General features: G+C 37.6%; 4 protein-coding genes across 5 annotated transcripts; 1 reads left to right on the forward strand and 3 right to left on the reverse strand.

Annotated features, from left to right (window-relative positions):
- Positions 1 to 894: 894 nt before the first annotated feature.
- LOC102594444 (protein ARABIDILLO 1-like) lies at positions 895 to 15,925 on the forward strand. Its single transcript, XM_006347886.2, has 12 exons — positions 895 to 3,281; positions 3,540 to 3,698; positions 3,775 to 3,858; positions 4,007 to 4,138; positions 4,766 to 4,893; positions 8,666 to 8,753; positions 10,330 to 10,424; positions 11,809 to 11,872; positions 13,158 to 13,333; positions 14,438 to 14,659; positions 15,111 to 15,195; positions 15,295 to 15,925. Exons 1-12 carry the CDS (start codon positions 1,941 to 1,943, stop codon positions 15,469 to 15,471), a joined length of 2,751 nt encoding a protein of 916 aa, XP_006347948.1. The 5' UTR covers positions 895 to 1,940; the 3' UTR covers positions 15,472 to 15,925.
- Positions 15,926 to 16,257: 332 nt separating this feature from the next.
- On the reverse strand, positions 16,258 to 19,096 carry LOC102594776 (palmitoyl-protein thioesterase 1). Of its 2 annotated transcripts, XM_006347887.2 has the most exons (12): positions 18,906 to 19,096; positions 18,403 to 18,487; positions 18,111 to 18,162; positions 18,002 to 18,022; positions 17,867 to 17,920; positions 17,694 to 17,744; positions 17,556 to 17,618; positions 17,385 to 17,450; positions 17,267 to 17,305; positions 17,060 to 17,176; positions 16,872 to 16,964; positions 16,258 to 16,699 (listed from the first exon to the last, which is right to left on the reverse strand). In XM_006347887.2, exons 1-12 carry the CDS (start codon positions 18,988 to 18,990, stop codon positions 16,424 to 16,426), a joined length of 1,002 nt encoding a protein of 333 aa, XP_006347949.1. In that variant the 5' UTR covers positions 18,991 to 19,096; the 3' UTR covers positions 16,258 to 16,423. The 2 variants fall into 2 exon arrangements, with proteins under 2 accessions (XP_006347949.1, XP_015164501.1); XM_015309015.1 differs by lacking the exon at positions 18,002 to 18,022.
- A 340-nt stretch (positions 19,097 to 19,436) lies between these two features.
- Positions 19,437 to 20,715, reverse strand: LOC102595435 (uncharacterized). The gene is made up of 4 exons (XM_006347889.2): positions 20,624 to 20,715; positions 20,345 to 20,468; positions 20,116 to 20,176; positions 19,437 to 19,990 (listed from the first exon to the last, which is right to left on the reverse strand). The coding sequence occupies exons 1-4, from the start codon at positions 20,652 to 20,654 to the stop codon at positions 19,652 to 19,654; spliced, it is 555 nt and encodes a 184-aa protein (XP_006347951.1). The 5' UTR covers positions 20,655 to 20,715; the 3' UTR covers positions 19,437 to 19,651.
- A 624-nt stretch (positions 20,716 to 21,339) lies between these two features.
- LOC102595109 (pentatricopeptide repeat-containing protein At2g44880) lies at positions 21,340 to 23,395 on the reverse strand. Its single transcript, XM_006347888.2, has one exon. The coding sequence runs from the start codon at positions 23,170 to 23,172 to the stop codon at positions 21,361 to 21,363; it is 1,812 nt and encodes a 603-aa protein (XP_006347950.1). The 5' UTR covers positions 23,173 to 23,395; the 3' UTR covers positions 21,340 to 21,360.
- Between the last annotated feature and the right edge of the window lie 74 nt (positions 23,396 to 23,469).

The raw sequence follows: 23,469 nt of genomic DNA on the forward strand, positions 1-23,469 counted from the left end.
TTGGTTGATAAGATTATAACAAGAGTAAAGTGTTGGAATAGGGATACACTCTGTAAGCTACTATGAGTTGTGTCCAAGGGCAAAGAAACTTCATGGGTACTGCAGTGGACATGTTATGTACATGTACATGGAAGCTCACTAGTCATGAAATGCAAATCATTATAGTTAGTGTTGGTTCATAGCGTAGCTAAACTGTTGCTTCTGGATATATATCTTTTCTAGGATCCAACAACTCTAGAGTCGTAAAATTTATTTCTGTTGATGCAGGACTTGATACTGATGCAAACAGAAAATACATCAGTGCAATGACTTTGGAATATGCTCAGGTTTGTTCATTTCCGTAATTATCTTTTTAAAACTCCACTGTTATTCAAGTATATGTTGCTACAAACATTATTATTTTTAAGGGAAAGTACCTCAACCTATGCCCGAAATCTCAGAGACACACTTATACTACACTAAGGTTCTATTACCCCCGAACTTATTTTATATCCCTTTTTGGCCTACGTGGCACTATCTTCTGGGCCCAGCGTGTGTTGACAATTTTTTCAAGCTATCTGGTTGATAGTGCCACGTAGGCCAAAAAGGGGGCCCAGCGCGTGTTGACAATTTTTTCAAGCTATCTGGTTGATAATGCCGCGTAGGCCAAAAAAGGATAGAAAATTATTTATAAAATATGTTCGAGGGTAATAGGACCTTAGTATAGTATAAGTGTGTCTCTGAGATTTCGAACATAGATTGGAAATACTTATGCATTTTCCCTATTTTTATCAAAAACACTTTGCAAGCAAAAAAGGAAAATCTTTTACTACATAAAACATCTCCCATTCATGGGATGGTGATAGTTATGACACTTTACATTTTAGGAGTTTTATGAATAATATGGTTATTAATCTTTTTGTTGACCACAATTTTATTGTAGTGTACAATTTGCTATACAATTTCTAAGGCAAAAAGAAAGAACAAAGAAAAAAAAACACTTCCAACACTAATCTTCTTTACAATCTACCCTTGCAGGCAAATTTATCTCCTATTACAAAAATCTCCGGGATAATCTCTGTAATTGCTTGCAGTAGAGTTCTTACATTTGGGGGCAATCCAGACCCAGAAGGAGAAGGAGAAAAATAGAGAGACAGGTGTAGACAATTTTGGCCTTGAGGGTTTGGCGTGCTTTCCTTTTTTGCTCTCTATGTTTCTTCTATATAAATAAGTTATAATCTGATTATCTCCGACCCTTTCTCAAGTTTTTTCCTCTCCCCCTTTTGTTCCTCTCCAATCATAGTGGTAGAAATTTTTTGTTCTGGGGTAGTATTAGTGCTTATACTGAAGTTTTCTTGAATGCAAATTCTTTTAGTGGGTAGTACATTTGATTAATGTCTGGTGTGGAAGTAAAAGGGTTTGGAAGAACATCCACAAAGCCCAATCAGTCAGGTTTGTCAAAAAGCTTATGACTTTGCCCTTTATGAACTTGCATTAAAGATTGAAGATTTGGTGATATCTGGGTTTGATCCTTTTGGTAATTGTTGAATCTTGAATTGTTATGTGGTGTAGATATATGTGTTGGTTGGTTTGTTTTGTTTCTTCTTGGGTGTATTGAGGTTAAAACAGGGATATCCTTTGTGAGGGGTTTGATAGTTTTGGGATTTTATTTTGAGATTAAAGGGTATCAGAATTCTTGAACTTTTTGGGTTCTCATTGTTCTCTTATGTGAGTATTCAGTGATTGCTGGTAAAGCTATCACCTTCTGGTTTTCCTAGGGTTTATTGTGTGTTTTGAGGTGAAAGGGTTTATGTGAAAAACATTTGTTCCTTTCTCACTTGTCAGTTTCTTGCTGATTCTTTGTTTCTCAGCTAGTGTTTGAAAGTTGCCCTTTTCTTCCTTTATAAGTGGTGTAAGAACTCCAGCTGTGAAAATAATTTGTGGGAGTCACAAATTTAGATATGAGCAGGAGGATTCGGAGGAAATTGACAAGGAGGGGACAGGAGAAGGTGGATTGCCCTGAGGTTGATGAATGTTTGACTTTGGATGAGAGAGGGATAGTTGATTGGACTAAGTTGCCTAATGATACAGTAATCCAGCTATTTTCGTGTCTGAACTATCGTGATCGAGCAAGCTTGTCATCCACCTGCCGGACTTGGAGGAATTTAGGTGTATCGCCATGCTTATGGCAGGGTTTGGATCTTCGTCCACATAAGTGTGATTCTGCTGCAGCTGTTTCTCTTGCCCCTAGGTGTAGGAATCTTCAGAAACTTCGATTTCGTGGTGCTGAATCTGCGGATGCAATAATACAGCTTCAGGCTAAGAGTTTGATTGAGATCAGTGGCGATTACTGCCGCAAGATCACAGATGCTACATTGTCTGTAATTGCTGCCCGACACGAGTCACTTGAAAGTTTGCAACTTGGCCCTGATTTTTGTGAAAGGATAAGCAGCGATGCAATTAAAGCAATAGCTATTTGCTGTCCTCAACTCCAGAGACTTAGACTCTCTGGAATTCGTGAAGTTGATGGAGATGCTATCAATGCATTGGCTAGGCATTGTCATGGTTTGGTGGACATTGGTCTCATTGATTGTCTCAACATTGATGAGGTGGCTCTGGGAAACGTTTTGTCTCTTCGATTCCTATCGGTTGCTGGGACAACTAATATGAAATGGAGTTTGGCTTTACAGAATTGGAGTAAACTACCTAACCTGACGGGCTTAGATGTTTCCAGAACAGACATAATTCCTAATGCTGCTTTAAGATTGTTTTCATCCTCACCATGCTTAAAGATCTTGTGTGCCTTATATTGCCCTGCTCTTGAGCAAGACGCCAACTTTGTTTCCAATAACAACCACAGAGGTAAACTACTGCTTTCTTTTTTCACTGACATTTTTAAAGAAGTAGCATCACTATTTGCCGATACTACAAATAAAGAGAGGAATGTATTTGTGGAGTGGAGAAATTTAAAGACCAAGGGTAGAAAAGTGGATTCTGTTATGAATTGGCTGGAATGGATCCTTTCTCATTCACTTCTGCGTATTGCTGAAAGCAATCCTCAAGGGTTGGACAATTTTTGGCTTAGCCAGGGTGCCTATCTGTTACTTTGTTTAATGCGGAGCACTCAAGAGGAAGTTCAAGAAAGGGCAGCCACTGGCCTGGCAACTTTTGTTGTCATTGATGATGAAAATGCTAGTATTCATGGTGGAAGGGCTGAAGCAGTTATGCGAGATGGAGGCATAGGTCTCCTGCTTAATCTTGCAAGATCTTGGCGGGAAGGGCTTCAGACAGAAGCTGCAAAGGTGAAACTTCTTTGTGATCCTATGTCCAATTGTCTAGTTTGATTTTGTAACTTCTTATGGTAGGTGTTCGTGAATTGTCTTTGCTAGATCATATTTGTGCTGTTCAATTACTTCAGTTCTGTCTTTGAAGAGTGTCCATTAGCTTGCCTTTATCCCCCTGTCACTACTTGATGAATGGTTAAAAAATATGCTAAACAGCTAAAGTTATTTGCCCTCATGGCGAATATTGATTTGTATGCATCTCAATTCGACGTGCAGGCTATTGCAAATTTATCTGTGAATGCCAATGTTGCAAAAGCTGTAGCAGAAGAAGGTGGGATAAGCGTCTTAGCAATTTTGGCGAAGTCTATGAATAGGTTGGCTGCAGAAGAGGCCGCTGGAGGACTGTGGAATCTCTCTGTTGGGGAAGAGCATAAGGTTGTTGATCAGGTTCATAGTCACTTTAATTGTTTGTTCAGCAATTTGCTTCCTCCTAAACAAAGTGCAAATACAGGCTGCCATTGCCGAAGCTGGTGGTGTAAAAGCTTTGGTTGATCTTATCTTCAAATGGTCCATCACTGGTGGTGAGGGAGTTCTGGTATGTGCTTTAGCAAGGCATGTGCATATGCATGTAATACCCATGCCTTGCATTCTTACTTGCTACTTTTATGCCAATTACAACGTAAAAATGGAAGTTATCAGCTCATGTTTCTGCTAGTAACTTGCTCATTTTTTCCACTTCTTAGGAACGTGCTGCTGGTGCATTAGCAAATTTGGCAGCAGATGACAAATGTAGCATGGAAGTAGCAACAGTAGGTGGTGTACATGCTTTAGTAAAGCTTGCTCAGGACTGCAAAGCCGAAGGAGTTCAAGAGCAGGTTCAATTCTTTTGATTTTGTAGTAAGCGATTTTTGTCAGACTGTTCAGGATAACGAGCAGAGGGTTTCTAGTTTTTGTTTACAATGTATCACTTTATATTTTGGGTCTGATAATCCTATTGAAGTTGTTGAATGCAAGAGTAAATCTGAACAAACTTTTACATGCATCAAACGCCTTGTGCTTTACCATATGGCATCCTTTCAAGTTGATAAGTCACTAGCCAAACTCTGTGTATTATGAGACTATAACATCGTTTTCTTTGTCGACATGTTTGCGATAGGTCCTCACGGGAGGTGGCTTGTACATGCATGTACCTTATGCGATTCATTGCATAGGGTATATCTGAGTACAGTGGGATATGAATTCCTCATACTTCTAGTTAATTCTATTCGCATAGTTCTCTCTGATATTGTGCTGTCCTCTGCCCTTTTATTTCGTAATGTGCTAGTGGTTACATGCAACATCTTCTAGTTAGGACTTGTATGATCCATCCAGAGAAGGGTTGCTTAACTTGTGGTGTCAGTGTTGCACTGTTATGGCTTTCAGTTTATGGACCATTTGGTGAATGGTATGTTCGTATATCTAGTGCTGTCAGTTTTGTGTTGACATCCTTTTTGTTTCTCCAGGCTGCCCGGGCACTCGCAAATCTCGCTGCTCATGGAGATAGCAATAGTAACAATGCAGCAGTTGGACAAGAGGCAGGAGCTCTTGAAGCACTTGTGCAACTTATTCGTTCTCCTCATGATGGAGTCAGGTAGTTTGTCTTCCATAATTTAACTTGCGTACTGTTTTACGTGAAGTGAAATAATTCAATAGTTTCTCGCTGCTGGCATGTAGCTATTGATTCAGCAGAAGTCTTTCTAGGGTGGAGAGAAAAACTCTCTCTTCTCTCTAGACTACTTGAGACATAGAAACAAGCTAGACATTGATTCTCTGACAACTTCTCCAGGCAATTTCTACTGCAACCCACTTTATCAAAGCTCTAATGAAAATACTATCACATAGAGACATTAGCTTAGTACAAGAGAAGTGAAAAATAATAAAAGATCTGTCATATACATGATAAAATTGGAAAATAAGTCTTAATTGTTTATTAGGAGAGAAACAAATCTAAATTAAGATTGTGGTAGAAAATTCATAAACATTGTATGGGTTCGTGGGAAGTGAGGAATGAACTTACGCTGAATGGGAGACCTTGAAGTTTATAGAAAAAGGAACATACCATTCAAAGGAGATCACTCGGATGCCAAAAAAGCAAGTTACCAAATTGCGGTGATCTATGAGTGGCCAAGGGAAAATATTAAAATTTAGTGATGGATAAAACAATTGAGCAAAGAAATCCAATGTGGAAAGCTCACTAAGCCGAGATTGAATCCTGATAGAATGCTAACTCGTTAAGTGAGAAGCTTAAGTGGGCCATGGGTTGTTTGCTTAGACTTCAACACTACTAGATTTTCCAATAAAAGGGGCAACAACAACAACCACCCAAGGGGCGTGATAGAGTTTTCTGAGATCATCAATGGCTTGCAGCTTGTTAATCCCCCTTTATTTTGAGGCTCTTCCACTTGGAACAGGGGGAATAATCAAGGAATCTCCTCAAGACTTGATAGATTTCTTTTTTCCACAGAATGGGACAAGAAATTTAAGAATATAATGCAATCTCTACCTCCTAGAATATCTTCTGATTTTACTGCCCAGTGCAATTACAATGTGGAGACTGAAAGTACAGGAAATCCTACTTCAAGTGTGAGAACTGGTGGCTGAAAGTAGAAGGTTTTAAAGAGGAGGTAAAGGCATGGTGGGAGTCTTTTGAGGTGTAAGTTCATCCAGACTTTATCCTTGCTAACAAACTGAAGCTGTTAGAAACCAAGTTGAAGGAGTGGAGCTCATCTAATTATGGGAGCATAGAAAAGAAAAAGACAGAATTGCTGAATTGTGTTGCTAACTTTGATAGGTTACAGGAACTAGGAGGTATATCTGATAATGAACTACTGTAAAAGGCAAGTTCCACAATGGAATTAGATGATATAGCAAAACGAGGAAACAACATGGAGACACAGATCTGGGGTGTTATGATTGAAGGAAAGTGATAAATACACAATCTTTTTAAAAGAATGACAAATGCAACATACAAGATTAAACAATATTGACAACTAGAGTTTAAAGGAGTTGAAGCAATAGATCCAGAAGGATTTAAACGAGAAATCATCTCCTTTTATGAAAAGTTATATGCTGAAACTGAAACATGGAGGTTGAATTTCTAGCTCATGAATCTCCCAGAATATTAGAGAAAGAGCAGAATTGGCTTCAAAGTACTTTTGAAGAAACAAGAAGTGCTAGTTAGCATAAAGATGTGTGTTGCTAACAAAGCTCCATGGGCTGATGGGTACTCCATGGGATCCTTTCGTGCTTGTTGGAAGATAATTCATACTATGAATTTTTTTTGTCCCCAAGAGTTTTTTCAAAAAAGAGTTCTAATGCTACTTATGTGGCTGTAATTTCCAAAAGAATGGAGCTAAAGATTTGTGGAACTATAGACTAATCAGTCTGATTGGATGTATTTTTAGAATTATCTCCAAGACACTAACTGAAAGACTAAAAAGGGTGGTGGATAACAATGTTGTCAAAGGCGCTCTTAAAGTGCGCGCAAGCCGTGAAGTGGGACTCAAAACATGTTGAGCGCTTCGGCTCGCTAAATGTTCAGTCTCATCATCCGGACAAACTTTTTCTTGCGAATGAGTGTTTCTTGAAGACGCATACCAAACAATTGATATTTCATTTTATCATAAGAAAATTTCAATATTTTTGTCCATATAATTGTTATTTATGCTTATAATTATTAGTCTTGGACTAAACATGTAACTTTGTATTTTTTTTATCTATTTGCACCTCTTTTAATTAAAGCCCACACTTTATTTGTGCTTAAAACCCCAATGGACCTTAGAGCTTTTTTTCACTTCTCTTTTGATAACACTAGTGGATAAACAACAAATGATCTTATCATCAATGATCATAAATCTTGGATGCAACTATTAACTCCTCCCAGCCAGTTCACTACTTCTCACTTACTACTTACTCATCAAGTACCTTCCTCTGGCTAATAAGCTGGAATGGGCAAGGCAGAGAAGACAGAAAAACACAAGCTCAAACTTAATCATTTCCATTACCTGTACTGACATTTCCAGTGAGTAAGAACTGGTATTCGAAGGGAAATCAGGGATTTTATGCAAATGAGATATCGAAAAGGCTTTTGACCTTGTTAAATTGAGATTTTAAATCAATATTCTAAATGATGTGGGATTTGGGACAAAGTGGCTAAACTAGATTTCTTTTGGATCAATACGGTAAGATTCTCTATCCTGGTTAATGGTGTTTTTGAAGGTTCCTTCCATCTTTAGGGGGCTTAAGACAGGGGATCCTCTCTCCTCTTTCCTCTTCAATTTAGTAATGGAAGAACTCAATAATATGATGAAATTTGCAACTCAGAGATCATCAGAAGAGAAGATGCCCCCAGTTGGATAAGAGTAACAGTAAACTAAATGAATGCATATCTTTCTTATCCATATTTTCTTTGAGATCAGAAGTGGAAAGAAACCTCTTCTTGATTGGTCGCTGGTGGTTACTTGCCACTGAGAAGAACTAAAGTTTAAGCCATGATTGGATAAAATTTCTGAACATTCTGTGTAGTTATGTTCACAGAACATTTTTTTGATTGTCGGTGAGGAATGTGGAGTTCTTGTGAAATTAAATGAAGAAACCATTAGTGGATCTCACTGGCGATAGGCTCCTGAAGGTGTGAGGCAGTGAGGTCAGTACCAGCATCATTTGTGTTTGAGGGAGGGGATGCAACCTATAGAGGAATCTAATATGAGCTGAGTCGAGAACATGAGTACAACGGGATGACCAGAACTCCTTCATCAGCTTGTATTCATCTCCGACAGAGTACAAACAATTGATACAATTAACATTAAGATGGAGAATCTCCCGATAGTCTTTCCTATGAAAGATGACACATCTACAAGAATTGTGCAATAAAACAAACCAAGTGGTTTAATTTTGTTTTTGAATTACAAAGTCAGTTGAGGATATGTAAGATCTCTGGAAAACATTGAGCATGCCCATACACTGGGATGTAACAACTATTATGCTAAAATGGAGCACACCACTGGTCATCAAAAAAAGGACGATAAAGAGCAGTGATTTGGGTTTAATAATATAACTGAGGAAATTTGCAATGAACCCATGGCTGAGGTACAAATGATTGATAAGATCATCCTGAGATGACCTAAAAGTTGAAGGGCACCACTTATTCGGTTGACCGCTTGAATTGGAAACTAGAGTTGGTATACATGGAACCTTTTTTGGTTTTAGTATCTTCAAAGTCGGATTTGTTGCATAAACAATATGAAACAGAATTCATGATCCTAAACACTTGTCACCTTAAGTCCATATTTCATCTCTCGTTGCTTTTCATTTGCTAATTATATTTTATCTCTCGTTGTTTTGCTTTCCTTGTTGTGATTTAGGCAAGAAGCTGCTGGAGCATTATGGAATCTGTCATTTGATGACAGAAATCGTGAAGCAATTGCGGCAGCTGGTGGTGTTGAGGCTTTGGTATGGTGTTAATCTAACATTGGCCTTTTTTCCTGAAATTAGGAAAATACATCTTAGTTGTAGATGTACAGTTTTTTATACATGATAACAGCTTGTGCTTGGGAGTTGAGAATTGCTGGAAGTGTCATGTTCTCATATAAGTCACAGATTTTCCATACAAGATAACATTTTCCCAATTTTCTCACATGTTTCCCTGATTTTTTAATCTTACTGCAAGCAATCAACATATCTGGAAATCAGGTATTTTGTAAACTTTGCTAACTTAGTCTAGTTTGTAGTTTAAGAATGGTCAGCTGAAAAGTGGAAGGAGCCTATATATATTGGTTGTCAATTCATGTGGACATTTAGCTCTTTGCAATCGAGGCTTTCATCAGTTTGTGATGGTTTTCTAATCTTCTCGCAAGCAATTAGCATATCTAGAAATCAGGTTGATGTAAATTTTGCTGACTCGGTCTCGTTTGTAGTTTAAGAATGATCCGCTGAAAAATGGAAGGAGCCTATATATATTGGTGGTCAATTCATGTGCTATTGAGGTTTTCATCAGTTTGTGATCCATTCTGGACGGCATTATCACATCACTAATACAACCGATACATGAGTAATTTGAAGAAATTGACTAACAAAATTAACAGGATAGGAATTCCAACATGAATTAAAGAACCGGAGGAGGTTGTCAAAAATTGAAGAACAGAAGGAATCTGAGACCCTATCTGAACGTTTAAGGTAACAATTAGCATATGAAACCAATCACCTTGAAAGAACGAACCAAAGATATAAAACTTTGAAGAAAAAAGATTTATCATCCAGAATCAAAGCATGAAACTAATGGTTAAGTTCAATCGGAACAAAGAGGGTTCCAAGCTTCTCATTGATGCTTATCTATCTCAAATATGCAAAACCTCTTCAAACGAGCCTTGGCACTATCTGTACTTGACAAGAGAACTCCAAATATCCCCAAGTCCTTTTCAACCCTCCCTAGCTTAGAACAATGATCTGGAGGCTCGGTGGCTAGTGGTGGTGGCGACTAATTGTAGTGATTGGCAGTGGTGGTGGTTATGGATGAGGATGGTGTGGGTGGTGGATGGTGGTAGTTGATAATGGTGGGTGGTGGTGGCATAGTTGATAATGGTAGGCAATGGCTGTTGCGGTGAATGAGTGAGATTGGTGAACTGCTATATTTGTAGAGATTTTGAATAGATATTTTAATGATATTAAAACTTTGCTATAGATCTTAATCATTCAAATCTATTTAGACCGATTAAGTTATTGTAACATTAAATAAAACAAATGCACTTAATGGTTAAGGTATGAATGGTTTAGATTCCGATCTAAAAATCAAACAAACTTAATGACTGAGAGTGGAATAATTCGGATTAAGACCTTCATTAAGTGCATACAAATAAGGTCTAGTTATGTGGTTGCCATCTGTTTCTTCTTTCTTTTTTTTGCTTTAGAGAGCAGTCAAATGATGGTTTTTGTTCTTGGTTCATATATTTCTACTGAATATTATAATTCCGAATATGTTCCTTTTTAAGTTGAAGGTTGATGTTATTCTTTCATCTTGTTTGATTGCCAGGTTGCTCTTGCACAGTCGTGCTCAAATGCTTCTCCTGGCCTGCAGGAGAGGGCTGCTGGTGCTTTGTGGGGATTGTCTGTATCAGAAGCAAACAGGTCTGTAAAACTATTTGCTTTGTGGTGGTGATGCCAGATTAGCATATCTGTTTTGTCATAGAACACTACGTGAACCTACTTCCACCACCTCTTCATGTCCCACAATATTTTTGTCCATCATAACTCACCTAGGTCAACAGAGAGAACTTTTGGATTTCCACGATTGGGAGGTGACTGACTTTCAAAGGTGGTTGTCCCTACTTCATAGGCAAGTCACTCCGATCGATAATTCTGATGTGTTGTGGTGAGGGTTGGGGAATAACAGAGTTTTCTCTGTTAAATCTTTTTATGAGAAACTTTTGATTAGGGAGGAGGTTGTGCATTCGAGTAGTTCAATATGAACTCCAGAGGTGCCGAGGAAGGTGCACCCTTTCTCTTTACTAGCTGCTAGAGCAGTGATTTTGGCGGCGGAAAATCTTAGAATGTGGAAGATTGTCTGCGTCAGCTGGTGCTACATGTGCAAGGAGGCAGACGAGGATGTCAATCATCTTCTTCTACATTGTGAGTGTACCATGAATTTATGGTGGGGTATGTTTGGGTGGTTTGGAACTTCTTGGGAAATGCCAAAAACTGTGAACGATTTAATGTTTTGTTGGAGGAGAGGGAGGAGGAGAAGATGTAGGGAATGGAAGTGGTTCCTCTTGCGATGACGTGGATTGTTTGGATAGAGAAAAATAGGAGAGCTTTTGAGGGGGTAGAATCAAGTTGTATTCTTCTTATACTATGGCACTTGTCCAAAGCGAGTGATCATGTAAACCTTATGTCTATTCAGCTCTTTCCTTTAATAAGAACAATCTAAATGTGACACTTTCACGATGAATTACCGGGAATTTTTTATACTAGAGTCCCAAAACCCTGGAAATTAAGCCAATAATCGACTAGCTACGGAGTAGTCTCCGGTTACTTGTTTTCTTTTGGTGCTCCAATAAAGTTCCTTGATGTATGGAAGAACGGGTGGAGTTCATAGAGATTCATGTCTTTTTGTAGATTCTTTTCCTTTTGGTATACCCCTGGTATACTGCCAGATTTTTGGCCATGTTTATAAATGAAATACATTTACTTGATCAAACAAAAACTCACCGAGGTCACCACAATAATTGTTCTCCAAAACTGGCATATTACATTAGACACCATTAACTCTGGGTAGGTAACAGAAGGGGCACATATACAGCATGATGCTAGCAGAAATTGGATGGAGATGAGCATAACTTGAACCACTAGGCCCTGAGCTTTGCAACATGTTTATTGAATATGAAATTCATGTCTTCATGTTTCTGCTGATTGCTTTATGTTATTTTCTTAGCCATGTTGCAACTGTACAATTTGCTTTCTCTTTACTCAATTTGTAATTAATCCAATTCATAATTATTGAATCCTGCAATAGTATTGCCATTGGACGAGAAGGAGGTGTGGCACCACTTATAGCACTTGCACGATCTGATGTTGAGGTAAATCTTTGTGCAATGATGTATAGAAATGCTTTTCCATGCCTGCCTGGTTGTTGCTCTTTTTCAGCTTTCCACAACTTGTGAAGGCTTAATTTGTTAACTATAGTTTCTGCTATTGAACTATATCATCTTCCTCAAATTGTAATTGAATTGGGTTCTTGTATATCTTTTTAATCCGTGCTTAACTTAGCTATATTAATTTTGTTTCCGAACAGATTGTAAATTTTGAATACAGATCTGAGAGCTAGAAAGCTTATCCAGGGAGATCCGACCTGTGGATCTCAGTTGCCATTACCTAGCAAATATGTTACTACTAAATGTGGCACCTCAACATGGTCTGCTAAAAACATGGGCACACATTTACCGGAGCTTCTTTTGGATACTAACAGTTGTGATTTTATGTTACTCAAAGGGAAACTAGATCACTATTTCTGTATTTAATGTTGTACCATTAATTGGTAAACTCTTATTCCATTTCCATTTTCCAGAGGGAAAATTTAGATGGAGTTAGCTAGCTCTTCAAGCTTAAAAAGAAGAACTAACCGGCCTGTCCAATGATGGCTAGGCTTTACTAAAAATATATCTTCTGCAGAGTTGCGTAGTTTAGAAAGTAAATTTAGGATAATCTTCTTGACCTCTAGGGTTTATTTTAGGCTTACACCCTTCCATTTCATGCTTCATCACAAAAAATAAATAAAATAATTCCTTCCACGGCATGTTGGCTAGTGGAGCTTTCACTAACTCCACCTTAAAAGTACTAAACCATCAAGTCACAAAATCTGCAAGTTGGTAGTATTTTCAATAACGTCTTTCACATAATTTCTGAATATAGTCTTGTTAATCTGCCATATTTAGATGCAGCATCTATTTGACATTTGTTCATGTACCTGCAAGTGGTTTTACCTGGCGGTGCAATGTTAATGATGCCTTATGTATTTATATATATTATCCTTTTCTGGGATATAAAACTAATATGTGAAGCCATAGTTCTGTTGATTGGCATGTAATGACAAATGCATCACTTTGAATCATATAAGTTTTTCTGCCTTCTAGAATACGAGTGTAATTATTTTTGAGAAATAGGTATGAGTATAAATATTATCCTTTTCTGAGATATAAAACTAATATGTGAAGCCATAGTTCTGTTGATTGGCATGTAATGACAAATGCATCACTTTGAGTCATATAAGTTTTTCTGCCTTCTGGAATACGAGTGTAATTATTTTTGAGAAATAAGTATGAGTATAATTACAATTGTACATTCCTAAATTTTCCCTCTTTCCAGGATGTCCATGAGACTGCAGCTGGGGCTCTCTGGAATCTTGCTTTCAACCCTGGTAATGCTTTCCGTATAGTGGAGGAAGGTGGAGTTCCTGCCCTTGTTCATCTTTGTTCGTCATCTATCTCAAAAATGGCACGCTTTATGGCTGCATTGGCGTTGGCTTATATGTTTGATGGAAGGTACTTGACAATGTCTTCATCCGTGAATATTATTCTAAACAGCACCCTAAACTAAATACTGAATGCTATTTAGTATAGATTATTGAAATTTTTTTCTCTTGATTTTTCCAGAACAGCCGTCTTAGAATAATACGTATTTTTCCAGAAGCCATTTATTTCTGGCGTTCTTCTCATTATATTTAGTAATCCAATCTAGCTTTAGCTGTTTCAAAGGAGATAACTTATTGGAGCGAGGTTTCTTCATCTCTTACTATGCTTAACAAGAATGTAGTTTCCATTCTCCCTCAAGTGTCTGAGCTGTTTAAGATGGAGGAATAGGGCAATTGTTATTTGAACATTTTACTTTTGAATGTAGTTATATTATCAGTTGCAGTTACTGGCAGACATCTGTAGAGAAAATGACTCCCTCAGCAGCATAAGTTTTCTTATCTCACGACTAAAAAAAAGCTTCCATGTAGATATTGGTTTGAGAGAACTACTTGGTTCATTTGGATGCAATTTTTTTGCTTGAATGGGGATTAATATCCCGTGGAGGAGTTCAAGGGCATTTAGTTAACTTTTACTGGTTGTAACCTGTGTAGGTTTGATGACTAGTGGAGATAGAGAAGTTTGCTTTTCTTGTGATAAATCTCATAGGACAATCACATATGCTTTTTTTCTTTTTTTTTGGAAAAGTTCTTATGTTCATTCCAATGTTGTGACTGAACACTTGGGTACCTACTCCATGGGAGAGGCCAAACAAAAAACTCTTGTAATTGGATTTGTGAGGAATTCGGCTAAAATCTTTAAACTTCAACTGCTTCACTATGGGTGTTTGCAAAGGGAAAAGAAAGTTGAACATTGTGGTTTCTGCGATGTTCTCACTTATCAAAGAGAAAAAGAATCGATTGAGGCATTTTTTTTGGATGAAGTAAGAATTAATATTAAAAGCATCAAGAAGATGCACAAAAGCACTGTACAGCTGCTGTTACAAAAGTGAGATTGAGAGCTCTATTACGAAAGTCCTATGCTAGAAATGATTGAGGCATTCTGGAACGTTGTTGCATTCTTTCCTTGCATGTCTCTGTCTGAGTAGAAGTTAAAATGTGATTTTCTTTTTAACAGAATGGATGGAGTTGCACTTGTGGGAACCTCTTCAGAAAGCAACTCTAAGAGTGTAAACTTAGATGGAGCTCGAAGAATGGCTTTAAAGAACATTGAAGCTTTTATTCTTGCATTTTCTGATCCACAAGCATTTTCTGCTGCTGCTGCATCATCTGTCCCTGCAGCTTTGACTCAAGTTACAGAATCAGCTCGTATTCATGAGGCAGGTCATCTTAGGTGCAGGTATGAATGTTGTCCCCCCACCCTTCATTTCCCATCCTTTAATCTAATGCTTACTGATAAGAATGTCTTAGAAACTTAAACTCACTTATCATAATAAAAATCGTATATCATGTCTGTAATTTTCTGTATGGGCTGTGTACGACATTCACTGTCTGAAAAAGATCTGTTTCTCGCTCATTGAGACTTCTAGGGCTTAATGCCTATGTATTTCATGGGGAAGAAACATGGAAATGTTACTGAGTCGACTTTATGAAATTCAACACATTGCTTCATCTTCATCATTTTGTGACACGACAAGATTGAATAGGTGGTGCTTAGCTGTTTTAGCAACTCTCCCTGGGTCCCAAATATTCTCTCTTGCCTTGTTGAATTTCGTCTTTTATCCCCTCGTTAATTTTCTTAGATATCCTTCTGCCTTTTTATTAATAATTTTTCTTAATTGCCTCTTCAGTGGAGCTGAGATTGGAAGATTCGTTACAATGTTACGTAATTCATCTTCTATTCTCAAAGCATGTGCTGCATTTGCCCTTCTTCAGGTAGGTGATTCTCTCTGTGGCACTGACATTCTTCTGATATCAGTTTTTTTTCAATTTAAACTGGCAACTTAACTGATCTCGTGTTTACATATTTTGTAGTTCACAATCCCAGGTGGTCGTCATGCACAACATCATGTCCGCCTATTGCAGAACACTGGAGCATCAAGGATTTTGCGTGCTGCTGCTGCAGCAGCCACTGCCCCTATCGAAGCCAAAATCTTTGCACGAATCGTACTTCGGAACTTGGAGCACCATCAAATAGAATCCTCAACCTAAGGCCTGGTGATGACTAGTAGTAATCCTAGGCCTTATTCAGCAATAGTGATAGGTATCCGTATACTCCTGTCAGTGACATTGACATTAGTCTCCAGTTTGTGTTAGCATACCGGAACTAACGGTGCTGGCTTTTGGGAAGAAGCAAAGGCTTCTTATTTTTCTACCCAAACGTCTGCCTGTTTTGGGGTTTCTTTTAGTTTTGTTTCTTGGGTACATAGGCTGTGTTATATTTCCACCCTTATGTTAGTTATTCTCGCGTGTCTGTTAGGCTTGATAGATCTATTGGCAGTGTGTTATATAGTTCCGGAGTCCAGTTGCTTTCAGATTCTGTATTTAATTTACCTGGCAGATTGTTTTATACCTGTACATTATATAGCTGCGGAGACGTCGGCATGCTGGCAATTTCTGTACAAACCGTTGAAAGAATTTCTATGATATACTTCTTGTGTGTTTAGGTGGTTTGGATGATGAAGTTGATGGTGTCTTTCAACCATCTGAAATTCCTTTATACCAAACATATATTTTGCTAATATTTTTGCAAATGGTCGCTTCAACTTCGGTTGGGAAAAAGGATGTTTTGAAACATATTGTTTCTTGACATACCAAATGACACTAGTTTGATTGGGTGATATTGGTCTTATTTTAGAAATATGAGAGTCTAGTCTAGACTATAAGAGGGAGGGTTATGGATACAAATTCGTGGCCCCTTTGCGATATTTATACCCACAAATCGAGAAATGGTCCAAATGTAATGTGAGTGAGTTCACACCAAGTATGGTCATTTCATTGCGATGAAGAAGGCATACTCTATTCCCATGGTGGAAGAAATGTTGTTGAAGTAATGGTCCAAGTGTTTTTTCAATGAAACGTAGTACTACAAGGGAAAAAATCAGGTTGTGGGAAGAAGTGAAAAGACTAGCTAGAATCTATAGTTTATAAACTAAAATTTCCATTATCTTAAGCTAACTGTTTCAGCAGGAGTGTGCAGCTGGAGAATTTCTTCTACAACACCACTGAATTCATCGTCGAAAGACAAAGGCCATAATAGACCAGATGATCTAGATTTGGTCACTGTAGTAGATACATTATCCAGCAAGTATGGTAGTATGTTTTTCTTCATTTCACTAGTAGATATTTCAAGATGACTTCCACATACTTTCAACAACTTCACTTTTCCAGCTTCATCCAACATCTTTAGACCAATCCAGTCTTCTGTATACAGCTTTGTCTACATACATCAAGATCAGGAAATATCCTATCGAAAATCAAAGATAACATAACACATTTAAAATGTTCTGTGTACTTCCACAGTGAAACTTAGATTGATTTATGATCAGAAAAGAAGTGAATTATGTAGAAACAGATGAGATTATGTGACGCGTAGAATGTTTATAAATTACCTTCTGAGCAGGCAAAACAGTGCTGAAGGAACCATCAGGATAGTAACCAAACCATGAGGTCTGCTTTGGTACCAAAATTTCATCTTTTTCAAACTGATGAAAACAACAAGAGGAGAACTTATGAGCTATCAAGTTCGGAATGAAGAGTAAAAGCTGAAAATCAAGTTGGGAATATATTCCATACTCACCATAATAAGTACTAAATTTTCCAAGCTTGCAAACCTTTTCTTGTAAGTTGAGTTTCTGTGTACCTCATTGTTGAGTACTGGAAGGAACTTACATCCTTTTCTATAGTTAGCTATGTCCTGGAAAGCGCAAAATGCCACAAAACAAAGCAGAGAAGATCAGATAAGTTTGATACAGATATAGCAAAATCACATAATTTGGTTACTTACAGTTGGGATTTTTATGTAACCTGCAGGAGCAAGATGTGCCTGGAATTGCATTAAAGGACACCATTTAATAAAGGGACTACATAGTTGTATTAGTGTTTATGAAAAGAAAAGGGCAGACCTGGATAAAATTGCTGTAAATTGCTAACTTGAGCAAAGAGTCTTCAAGAATGCACCAGATACCTGACTGCAAAAATCGAAAAGACTTCAGACACTACAATGTTTCCCCCAAAAAATAACTAAGAGAAGTTGAAAATGGCTAGTTCAGTTCATGGGATCAAAAGGAACATACACCACATAAGGGAATAGAAGCAATTCCAGCATGAGGACCAGCTAGAGATATAAGATTCCTCACCTGTTACATATATTACGAGAACATGAATAGAGGTATTCGTTGAATATACTAGATGATAAAGTTTTAACTTCTTACCGGAGGTCCATCATCACAGAACTCAATAACCCCTCTACCAACCATGTTCCCCTGGAAAAAAAAAGATGAGAGGGATTGCCAGACTTGTGAAAAAAGGAGATCAAATTATGCGCGGAAACTTTAAGAGGTCTACATTAGGAGGTTTATTTCCTGCAAAGTTGCTGCTCTTTTACCTGGGAGAGCCCAATTATGTTGTAACCTTCACTAAGCTCACTCATTTTCTTTAACTGTAAGTTGAAGGAATACTGAGATTAGGAACAACTGCAGGTTGATCAAGTAAACCAACACATTACACTAGCTTGACTTACCTTCTGGCAAGCAATGTCTATCTACAAACGAAAAAACAAGAAGCACGAAAAGTCATTAATTTTGCTTTATCCATGATGATGAATCAGAATCATGATAAACAGAGGTAACCTGCTTGGGAAAAGGCATAAACCAGGAGTCCCATTCTCCATTACCAATTTCTCTATACAAACAGAGAAACAAAAGCAAGAGATTAATTACTCTTGGAATTTAGCTAGAACTAAATTGGTAATTAGACTTAAAAGCAACAATTAACGACTAAATTTCCCCTGCTTCTCTAGTAAACTTTCGTCTACTGAAATGGACACATCACGAGAGCTACTAGACCAGATGATATGCGGAGGAATCCATCATCCTTTGTTTTTTTCTAAAAACTTGAACAGGTAAACGTAGCCATGCTTACATGCAATGTCCTGAAGAGCCTGACCAGTTGCTTAAAAGCTCGGTGAAATGTGTGATTCCTCCATTGCTACATTTATCTGATATTCCTGATTTATCATGTCAAAAACCAATTTCCTCTAAGATATCAAACAATTTAAACCCTACAATACATTGTTATTCCGATACGATAACAGAAGAAGATGAATTAACACTACATATTACAGAATACAAACAGAAACAGAGTCACCTTTGTTCAGAAGGAGTCTATTAACACCAGTTCATTGAAAAATTACACTACGTAAATAGGTCAAAATCTTTTGACTTTTTATGTATACTACATGTTGAATTTTGACTTTTTGTGTGTGTAGTTATTTCTCTATATTTTGAACAGTTTTACAATAATTAATCATCTCTAATTAATACCTATATTCAAGATTATTCAACTAATCAAGCAATCATACAAGGCTACAAACAACATTAAACATAGGATAAAGCAATATAATAAAATTAAGAAGATAAGTTTACCATGAAAGACAACAAAAGGAAGAGAATAAATAGTGATTGAGTGAAGGGTGAAGAGGACATTAATGAAAAACAAAGTGAATTTCATTGGAAAATAGTCAACAAGTGTATTGTATAAATGTTGGATTAACTTGTTATCAACAAGTGTGGATGTTGGAGAAAATAAATGGATTGCATAATTTCCAGGATATATAAATAATGTAGCACACCAAAAATAAAGATACACGTGGGAAGAGAAAACTAGATAGAAGGAGAGAGAAAAATAAATATTCCAAATGAGTTGTGGTAGTTGACAATCAGTAAATGAGTGTTCTAATTGATTACTTAGTTTCTCTTGTCATTGACACTTTTTTCATAATTTAAAATAACTCAATTATTCGAAGTTTAAAAAAACTATGATCATTTATTATATGAAGTACAGAGTCTTTCAATTTTTCATACGTACGCTCAATCATACAGAACTGAAACACAACATGACTAAAGTTTCAGTCATAATGCTTTAGTTCCTTATTGCGAGTTAGCATCTGAATGCACAAACTTCAATAATTAATTGTTTGTCTTCAACATGTTATATGAATGTATTTCATGTGGGCATATGGGAGATTCTTTTTTTCTTTCATAAATTTTACAGCTCCTTTGTATATATTACTTGCAAGAATGCCAGTAGATATGCTTTAGTTCCTTATTGCGAGTTAGTTAGTATACATGGAATGTATATACATACAATCTTGTGTACAAACTGTAAATTTTCATCCTGAATCCGATGTTCCTAGATGTTTTTTTGCAACTAGATGGTCTTCAGATGCTGCACGTTGGAGCAATAAACTTCTGGTAATCTTAACTGAAACAAGAGTCAGCAATGTAGCAGCAGGAACAAACACAACGTCTGGAATGCGTTTTATTATTTTGAGCTGAGGCACAGCTTCACCGGTTTTCTTGACTGCCATTGCTGCAGGGGGTGTTGCCAGCCCAATGAAGAGCAATGTATTATCTGTCTTGTTTGGTTGTATTTTCTTCTTCAGGAACTCTACCACAACCGTCTTCTTACTTTCTTCATCTACTGCCTTTTCTCTTTCCTCAAAACATTCCTATATTTGCCACACATGCATTAGCAACCAGTTTATGGGTGATGTCCATCTGTGCGCGTGTGTTGTTTTGTGTGTATATATATATATATACATACAGAGAGAGAGAGAGTGAGAGAGAAGACAACCTTAATTTCGTGAAACGAAGGCACAACCCAGTGCTTGCCAGGCAATGCACCATTCACAGTGCTGTGGTTAATTAAAAGAAGCTTCAGTGTTACCCAAAGATGTGGTTTTAATAGTTAGGAACAACAAACTAGATACTTGTAGTTTATCGGGAATTACGTTTTCATTTGATAAGTTTAGGCTAGTTGTATCAACAAAAAATTTAACGGAGTTTTGGACAAAGAATCTTACGCAAACATGTCGAGAATTGCCAAATGGAACTCGTCTAAATTATCAATATTTCTCTTATTTTCACCCAGGAAGAACTCGTTGAATTTTCCTGTCGCTTTAGTAATAACCTGTGTTGTTGAAAATCCTGTAGAGTTAAAATAATTATAGTTCACAAATGTCATTGATATCTGAACATAAGACGTACAAGCTACAACTATGCTCAAAGAAAGTAGGGAGGTGAAGAAGGAAGATGATTAGCAAAGATGTAAGTTTTTAAAAAGAGAAGTGAAGATGACTGACCTTTTGCCGCTATGCTCGTGACCAGACCCATCTTTGTCAATATGAACAAACAAATTCAATCAACTATATAAAGAAAGACAAATGAAGAGGACAGGAATGACTTGTTTGTCTGTATAGGTGATGGGTGCAAGCAAAGAATCCAGCAAATGTTCCATTGGTTTGCTAGGATCTGATCCCTTACTTTCATCAAGCTTTAGCTTTAGCAGAGATCTGAACAATGGGCTTAAGGAGGAATCTACACAACGGGCACACGGATGATGCTCTGATTTGCCTTGCAACAGTAATCCCCAAAAAGGGACAATCCGGATACCTGACCAACTCTAACATTTCAAACTTTCATCATGTAGATTCTTGACTTTTATCATGCTTTAGATTAAGCAGGAATCTACAGAATGGGCTCCCAGCATTTATCACCCAACAATAACTCTGAAAGAACTATACTTGTGCAGCAGTTATTTCCAATTCCTAACCAACACTGACGTTCTAGTACTAATTTTCTCTTGATCTTCAGTCGGAGGCCTTAACACTCTTAACAAAGACAAATTCTACACATTCCAACCGCATCAACTCCTTTCTTGGGAAGGTCAGGTGTTTATCTGTCTCCTTATTACAGATTGTGGCCTTTGTACCATAGTCGTCCATGTATATTTAGCCTCAAGGCTGACATCTGAGATATGAGGGAAAGCAAGAGTATATGCAAGATGTGAAACGCGTAATATTGGCAAGATAGTCATCACTCATAATTCAGCCAATCCAATATCATTACTATAAGGTGTATCCAAACCTCGCATGTACAACAGCATATGTTCCAATAGAAGATGTATTTCCTCACGCTGTGCATGTATTTTATCCCCAGCAATAAATTCACAAACCATACCATTAACTTCAATGGTACTGCAACCTGCCTCCTTTTTTGCCCCTTCTCTCCGCATCCGCCCCTTAATGTCTTCAACATCACTCCACCTCTTATCAGTGGCATACATGTTCCTTAGCATTATGTAGATCCCATCATTCCACGGTTCCATCTCAATTGCTTTTTTCTTGACCTTCTCAGCCCTTGTAACATCTTTGGCATAACCACATGCAAATAGAAAGGAACTCAATATTATTCCATTGGCCTCATAAGGCATGGTCTCAATCAAGTTTTCGGCTTCCTCCAAACACCCTGACCTCCCCAAGAGATCAACCAGACAACCATAATGCTCAATTTGTGGAGTGAGCCCATATTTCTCCATTTCGACAAACCATTTCTTGCCTTCCTCCACCAATCCACCATGGTTGCAAGCTGACAAAACACCAAGCATAGTAATCTCATTCGGCTCGTATCCTTTACTCTTCATCTTCTCAAACACCTCCAATGCTTCCTTAGCAGATCCATTGATCGCCAACCCATTAATTAAAGCATTCCAACTTGATGACTCTTTTACTTTTATCTCATCGAAAAATTCCCTGGCTTTTGCAATTTCCCCACACTTGGCATACATATCAACTAAAGCAGTGCAAACATTTGAAGATCTATCTAATTTCCTCCTCTTCACATACTGGTGAATCCAGTTACCCAAATCTAAAGCACCCAAATCAGCAATAGCGGGAAGTACACTGACAACAGTAACACCATCCGGCTCCAATGTCGTCCCCATCTGCAGCTCATGAAACAACTTCAAAGCCTCTTGTGGCTGTTTGTTTTGACAGTATCCACCAATCATTGCGTTCCAAGAGTACAAATTCCTTTGCGGCATTACATCAAATAACACCCTGGCTTCACTTACATTACCATTACTGCAGTGCCCATCAATCATACTAGTCCAAGAAATCACATTTCTCTCCGGCATTGCCCAAAACAATCTATTTGCTGACAGCATATCTCCTTTCTTCACGTAAGCATCAATCATCACATTGAACGCAGCAACATCTTTCTCAGGCATTGCATCAAAAAGTCCTTCAGCAATACCCATACATCTGCACTTCAAATAACCTCCAATTAAAGCTGTCCACGAGACTGGACTTCTCTGGGGCATTTCATCAAACAACTTCCTAGCAAAATCCATTTCACCAAACTTCCCATACATATCAACCAACGAAGTGGCCACAAACAAATTCGAAGCAAACCCACATTTCAACACATGATTATGAATTTCCAAGCCTTCCCACAACACCAATCTTGCGCCACAACACTTGGAAAGGCTCGAAAGCGTGTAATTATCGGGTTTAAAACTTGTATGTCTTAATAAATCTCTGTACAGAAATGTTGAGTCGGCGAATTGACCAACACCCATGTGGGATTTTATCATGGCGTTACAGAGGAAAGTCTTGTCCTTTTGGAGACTTTTGTCGAACATGCGGCGTGCATGGCTAATTCCAGCAACTGGGTCGTTGACGGAGAAGCTTGAAATGAGCATGGTGAGTAGACTGACGTTATTTTCAATGGCATTTCGAAGCATTATGGCGTGAATACGTAGAAGAGTGGCTTTGGAGTTCCTCCGTTGAAGCAAAACATGGCATTCTCTCTCTATTCTGCTCCACACCCCAAAGGTTTTTCTATCATTCATTGCTTCGATTTTGGGGAAGAAATTATGGAAGTTCTTTTGAAGTAGGTTTCATAGCAAATAAAGATGTAAAATTGATGCTTTATAGGAGTTTAACAATACTCTCTCCTCTCCTCCTTTTTAATATAAATACTTGGTAACTCCTAATTTATGCGACACATTTCACCTTTTGAGAGTCAAATGACCGACAATTTATGCATGAAAATCCAAAATGTATCACATAAATTGAGATGAGAGTAAACAATAAGGAAAAGAAAATGTATGAAATATATACGGAGACATTCAAGAAAATCTTGAACT

Source organism: Solanum tuberosum, unplaced genomic scaffold (genome assembly GCF_000226075.1).
Source record: "Solanum tuberosum cultivar DM 1-3 516 R44 unplaced genomic scaffold, SolTub_3.0 scf00095, whole genome shotgun sequence".
NCBI lineage: Eukaryota > Viridiplantae > Streptophyta > Magnoliopsida > Solanales > Solanaceae > Solanum > Solanum tuberosum.